General features: G+C 35.7%; 1 protein-coding gene across 1 annotated transcript; it reads right to left on the bottom strand.

The window, feature by feature from the left end:
* Nucleotides 1-3,794: 3,794 nt before the first annotated feature.
* On the bottom strand, nucleotides 3,795-6,299 carry LOC112000662 (uncharacterized). The gene is made up of 2 exons (XM_024032816.2): nucleotides 6,111-6,299; nucleotides 3,795-5,976 (listed from the first exon to the last, which is right to left on the bottom strand). Exons 1-2 carry the CDS (start codon nucleotides 6,121-6,123, stop codon nucleotides 3,830-3,832), a joined length of 2,160 nt encoding a protein of 719 aa, XP_023888584.2. The 5' UTR covers nucleotides 6,124-6,299; the 3' UTR covers nucleotides 3,795-3,829.
* Nucleotides 6,300-6,821: the final 522 nt, after the last annotated feature.

The raw sequence follows: 6,821 nt of genomic DNA on the forward strand, positions 1-6,821 counted from the left end.
CAATATTAATTTTTATGTTTTCAGCAAATAAGTAGTATCCAAACACACCCTTAGTTCATTTTTGGATACAGCGTTTGCGTCTGTGTTTGTGCTGTCCGTTCGTTTTGTGTGGATCCCGTGCACTGTTCACAGGGCCCGCAAGTACTTTTTTCAGTAAAAAAAACTTTAAAACTGAGTCTAACAGTACTATTCACACATTTAAAAATTATTTTGTTAAAGTATTTTTAGTTTCCAGTTTTCAGCAGTATCCAACACAAACCCTTAATATCATAAGAAAAGGACTCTGGAGACACCACTGCTGCGCTGCACCGCCTAGGCCACGCGTGGACGCCACTGCACTGATTTGGTATGCCTTGGACAGTTGGACCTTCGGCATCTCCGTCTCTCTCTGACTCTTTTCCTTTCTTCAATTTTGTTTCTTTGATTTCCCCAACTCTCTTTTATATTTTTCTTTCTGTAGCAGTATTATATTATTTTAACTAAGTTTGTGCTGCTATGATTTTGATTTCAATTTAAAAAGAAAAATAATAACAAAGAAAAAGCAGGACCTGTGTTGTGCTTGTGCTGCCCTTTTATTGTGCATGTACGGTAAAACACAAATAATATTATTTTTTGAAGTTCATTTAAATTCAAAATATTTTTGTATTTAAATTTAATTGGAACCAAATATATTGCTCTTAGAGAAATATACCTATGTTTAACCCTGAAGGGTTAAGTTTCTTTGGTCGCTTGCCCTTGAAACCCTGTTTTTTTATTAATTAGATTGTTGGTGCTTGAGGAAAAGAAAAGGGAGTTTCAACATGAGATCTCCGTTTAAAACACCAAGAGATATCAATTGAATTACAAAGTTTTTGGTATTGAAACTTACTACTTATTTATTCTTTTTGTTTAATTCTCTCGTTAATTCTTTTTTTCTTGTCTAATTATTATAAATTGTTTACTTATGGTATTGAATATGTCCATATTCCCAATCTGCTTCTTTTATTAATTTATCTTAATTAGAGCACCATGTTCCCATGATAGATAATTGCATTGTAATGTGTTAATAATTATTTTATATCTTTTCCTTTATTGATAATTTATTAATATTACATGAATTCTAGTTTAGATTTTCATGTAAAAAAATTTAATTCATACTTTGCCTCCCTATCAATTAAAATCCTAGTTTTGCTAGCTCGACCATTGGTACAAAAAAAATAGTTTTTGAAGGAGAAAGGAACAAAGAACAAAAGAGAACAAAATTAAAGAAAGCTAAAGAGAAACAGGAAAATGCTTGGGAAAGAAAAAGGACAGGAAATGCTTGGGGAAAAAGGAATATATATATATATATATATTAAGAGTGAGGATGCTTGGGGAAAAATAAACAAAGATTAAATTTCTACTTTTTGCCTTCCTTAATATGCCAATATCTAGTTTTGCTCAGTCACTGTAGATTTGATCTTAAGTATGGTTTAAGTGGATTTTAAAATTTTGTGAACTGTTTGTATAATTTAATCATTTTTATGACTTATATGGCATCAATGAATATCTGCATATAGGCATTTATTTGTGCACTTGTGGAAGAGAAAGTAAGGTCACGTGGTCACCAGAAATTGAAACCATATATATATCTTAAGCATTCGAGATTTCGAGGTTAGTAACCTGTACATAGTACACTGACGATTTTATAAATCATTTACTTCTTCAAAAAAATTTTAAAATTCAATCTAGTAGTTTTAAACACATGCGTATCAATTAACTCGTAACCAGTATATTTTAATTTAATTTATTGTTTTTGAACTCTATGATACCCAATCATATTTCTAGGGCCACGCCTATTGTTATTCATGCTTAAATTGCTCGAAATTTTTTCTATGTTAAAGACAATGCTAAATTCCATTTTAGTCTCTCAATGTGAGGTCAATTCGATTTTGGTCCCCAAAATATGAGATAGCTCAATAATTATTTAGTCTAAGTAACTAACAGAATGTTAAGTCGCCTCAAATTAAAATTAACCGATATTATATTTTAACAAATAAACATTGCTAGCAAATACTAAATGGAAGATCAACGAAAGAAAAATTTAATTCTTTCTTTAAAATTTAATGGCCTAATTTAGAGCCTATTAAAATTATGGAAAACATACCTCATATTTGAAGTGCTAAGAATACAATTTACCTAACAATTTATATATATATAATATATATAGAGAGAGAGAGAGAGAGAGAGAGAGAGAGAGAGAGAGAGGGGGGGTGAGGCAAGCTTTGATAACTTTAAAAAGAGGGTGAGACACATAATACAACATACAAAACACTTTTTTAATCAATGTGAGATAATTACATTTTTTTTTTTTTTTGAAAAACAAATTGTAAGGTTGAATTTAATCAACCATCTAATTGGCTTTATTCTGTGACCAATTTGCTTGTAATTTAGCACTTAGTAACCCTGTACTTAGGTGGGAAAATTGTAAGGGTAGTGTGTGAGAAGAAGTGAAGAAAAATCAAGAGTGTGCAAGAAAAACAGAGGTTCGTGGCTAGAGCTCGCGGGTGGATCGCGACTGGCAAGCTGCCAAAAGCTGGCACATAAGAGGCACACTGGGAAGCTGAAGGGTCGCGACAGCTGTCAAGTTACAGGACAAAAGTCCTAGGCTGGCCAGGCCGTTACGTCGCGACTGGAACTCACGACTTGGACAAGCTGCGAGACCAAGTCACCAGTTTGCCCTGTTTGGCAACAACTGAGTGGGTGTGGTGAGATAAGGGTTTGGTAAATGACCTCTCAAGGGTATGACAATGGAGAGGAAGAGAGTAGAGGAATTTGTAGAGTCTCTTTAGATGAAGATTGGGGATGAATCAATCTTGTATTTCTCTAGGGTTTTCTCTCACAAAATTCTCTCTGGAAGCTCTCTCAAAATGATGGGTATAAGGGTGTATATATAGTAGGGTGAGAAGGGAATACAAAACGTCAGTTTTTGCCAAACATGGTAAGTTGGCGACTTGAACTCGCGGCTTGGCCAAGTCGCGAAATCAAGTCACGACGTAACGGCCTGGCCAGACTGGAACTTTTGTCTTGTAGCGTGACAGCTGGCGCGACCCTTCAGCTTCCCAGTGTGCCTCTCACGTGACTGCATTTCGCGGCTTGCCAGTCGCGAACCACCCGCAAGTCCTAGTCGCGAGACTCTGTTTTTCTTGCACACTCTTGAACTTTTCTACACATCTTCTCACACACTACCCTTACAATTTTCCCACCTAAATACAGGGTTACTAAGTGATAAATTACGAGCAAATTAGTCACGGAATAAAGCCAATTAGATGGTTGATTAAATTCAACCTTACAATATTTTTTTATTTTGATTTTCTTTTTTGGTCTCTAATGAGGTTAATCTTTTTTTTTTTTTTAATTGTATTTTTTCCATTTATGATGAATGTTTACTTGACACACAGTGGAAAATATAAAGTGGTCAAATCCCGATTTGATTGGATGCAAACTCTTAAATCCATAGATGTTTATTAAATCCGTAAGAAAGATAGCACAAAAGAAAAGCTTTAGTCAGCAAAAAGGACATTTATTGACAGAATAATTATAACATAGTATTCTCAAGGGAAGACATTACAGGATAACATAATGTTACTTTAACATTGTATTATATATCAATGTTTTATTTGTTTGTCTCATTTTTAGTGTTCCATTGAATGCTCCACCAATCACAAATTGTCATTTTTTTTTTTTTCATTTAATAAAAGTTTTAAATAAAGAAAATGAACACACAACAGTCTGCATTAGGCGGATTTTAAGTGGAACATTAAAAAATGAGATCCTTTATTTTGTAATTAAAAGCAGTTCACATACCATATCAATGCACAATCAACCTAACCCTCGCATGTCCCTTAGAAATTTGGAACTGCTCAGTTATACCAAGATGCGCCATCAGAAGCCATACATGAGTGAGTAGCTCTCCGCCTCGACAGAGTTGCTGAGCATGACGGTTCCATCGACATTTAGTTGCAGCATAACACAGCATTTCTACCCATACATGACTTATAAACTCCCACTTCTTTTCAGTCTGCAGGCATTGTAATGATTTAGCAAGTTTACAGCCATCGAATAGCACCGACTTGCTTCTGTCTCCTTTCACTTCAGATGGAGGAATATCAGTGCTCACTTCAAGTAACTTTCTACAACCTTGGTTCACATCAGATATTTTTCTTTGTTTCAGAAAATCAATGGCCTCAGCACACGTGTCTTGGAACCTGATTTGTTCAATCCCATTGGGCAGCATGACAGGACGCATGACTAGAAGATACAACATATACTCTGATATCAACTTGCTGACTTCGCTATTTGGACAATGATCAGAATAATGACATAGGGTTGTTGCAATATGCCAGAGAAGAATGCTTTGGTCAAATTCTACATCAATGCTCTCTTCCACTGTTTTTTTATCATCTTTGCTGATCTCATAGATGCATTTTGCATCTTTAGTAAGTAGCTCAGATTCTATCTCGGGGTTCCCCTCATGTGTTCTGCGCTTGTCTTTTTCCTTGCAATCATAGCATTTTGCATTTTTAAGAACCTGGTTACCCCTACACTCACATAATTCCTTGCAAGCCTCATATGAGGTATTCTTTGATTTCTTTACAAGCTGATCAAATATCAATTTCTTCAAATCGTTAGAAACCTCAGCTGATTGTTGGAATCGAATCTTCTCCAAAAAGTCATGATTGAACAAGAACTGCTGGACAATACTGCACATGGCTGGCTTCTGATGAAGGCAGTATGTTATTAGGTTGTATTGTCCCATGGTATTTGACCACCTCTTGATCCCGTACATTCGGACTGATGAAATGGCTCTATACAAGACATCCACCGCAGCATTCTTGCGTTCACTTAGCCAAAGCATTGTCCAATCTGAGGTAACTAGCACCAATACTGCATATATCTCAAGCACGATGGCTCCAACCAGCAATATGTAAGTGATGATTATGTCGTCTCTTGGGTAGTCATCCTTGTCAAAGATCAAGAAAGCCAAAAGCACAGACATGGTAGAAGAGAAACTGAGGAGACGGAGAATACCGCCTTTGTTAGAATAAACCTTGAAAGCCTTAGTATACAACACGTCGTACATGAATCCCAGCTCAACCTCAATCACTTCGAAAGCTTCAGAAGAATTCACTCCATGAAAAAATGATTGGCTGTTCTTTATATCTTGAATACCAAGGATAAGATCTGCAAACAGCGGCCTGAAACTTTTGAATAAAATATAGGCATCTTGTAGAGCGGCTGCACCTGGAATCATCACATTTTTTGGGGCTACGAAGGAAACATCTGCTACAACCGAAGCTTCAATGGTTGCACATGATTGAACTTTGAACCCTTCCTCTTTCTTTGAGAGGTATTCTTCCATGTATCTGGCATAATTGGGGCCTGGATCAGGTTTACTGAGCATGGATGCTTTAAAGTTTTCACTGCTCGCAGACCTCAGAACCCAAATTCTCTCACCAATCTTGATTAACCCTGGAATAAACATGGGAGCTGCTATATAATTCAAATGTGTATTTTTCCAGGCTCTGAGGAAGATATAGCCACCCACTGTAACCTGGCTCACTAATGATAGAGCGTGCCTCCGCCACAACGTATTGTCTTCCAAGGAGTAGGCTGTAATGGTGTCTAGACCACCAAGGTGCAACAGAAAAAATGGAGCCCAAAATGCTGTCATGATGAGCTCTGGATCGATTGGCTTCTCTCCTAAATTGTTTGAGATAATACTCAGCGCCACTGTTGCAAACCAATCTGCTGACAGGTAGGCAACCCACAGAACCATGTTGAGCCTGTAGGTTGAAGTATACCTTCTCCTACAGCCCATCACCATGAGGACACTTTGAAAGCTAAGGCTAATTATCACCATAGCTTGTATCTCCCGTTGGTTCAAAATTGTTCTCAAACTTTCTGGGAAAATTTGGAACACCTTCCACATCCTTGCGACGATCAACGCGCTCACCACTGAAGAATGGCGCACACATATATTTGCACTTGTCAGTTACGTACTAAATATGCAGTATAACAGAAGAGTGCAATCAATGAAAAACATAATAAGAAAATAAAGGCACAAATTAATTACTAATAGGCTAACTTACCCTTAACTAACATATACACCAGTGTCTCTTATTCTTTCTTTGAATTAAACAAGTGAGGAGTGCTTAGCAGTACTAGCTTAGCAGCTTGTGCTGGTTTTTAATAGTCACGGTGACTAGAACTAGAAGTCTCCTATATATTGTGCAAATTAAGTACGCATGCGCATTTGGATTGTGCTAACATCCGTTGATTCTCCTAATTTTGTGCTTGTGCTAAAGCCAATGCAGGCTATATAAGCAACTATGATGATTCTCAAGACCGTAACATAGAAGAGGAGAATTTTTATTGCAGCATAGTTCCTTAAGTAGTTAAGTTTTTTATTTTTAATTTTTTTAGAAGACCTAAGTTAAGTTGGTATATTTTTATGCGTGAGTGATGTGATTGTTAAAGTTTCACCTTAGATAATAATAATAAGAGTGAATGGTTAATCTATTCTGTCATTTGGGGTATACTTTCAGCCGTTCCAAAATACCCCTATCCACAACTTTTGCAAACTTAAAAAATCAGACGAGTAAAATTACTAATATTTTTAACTCTATTACAGACCAAAATATATGTAGATATGTGTTTGGCTATATTATGAGGATATAAAATTCATTGTTATGAAAAAATTTCTAATCATTTCTAAAAAAATATTAAATAAATAACAAAACAAACATTTGAAAAAAAAAAAAAAAAAAAAAAAAAAAAAAAAAAAAAAAAAAAAAAAAAAA

This window comes from Quercus suber, unplaced genomic scaffold, assembly GCF_002906115.3.
Source record: "Quercus suber isolate HL8 unplaced genomic scaffold, Cork oak 2.0 scaffold_124, whole genome shotgun sequence".
NCBI lineage: Eukaryota > Viridiplantae > Streptophyta > Magnoliopsida > Fagales > Fagaceae > Quercus > Quercus suber.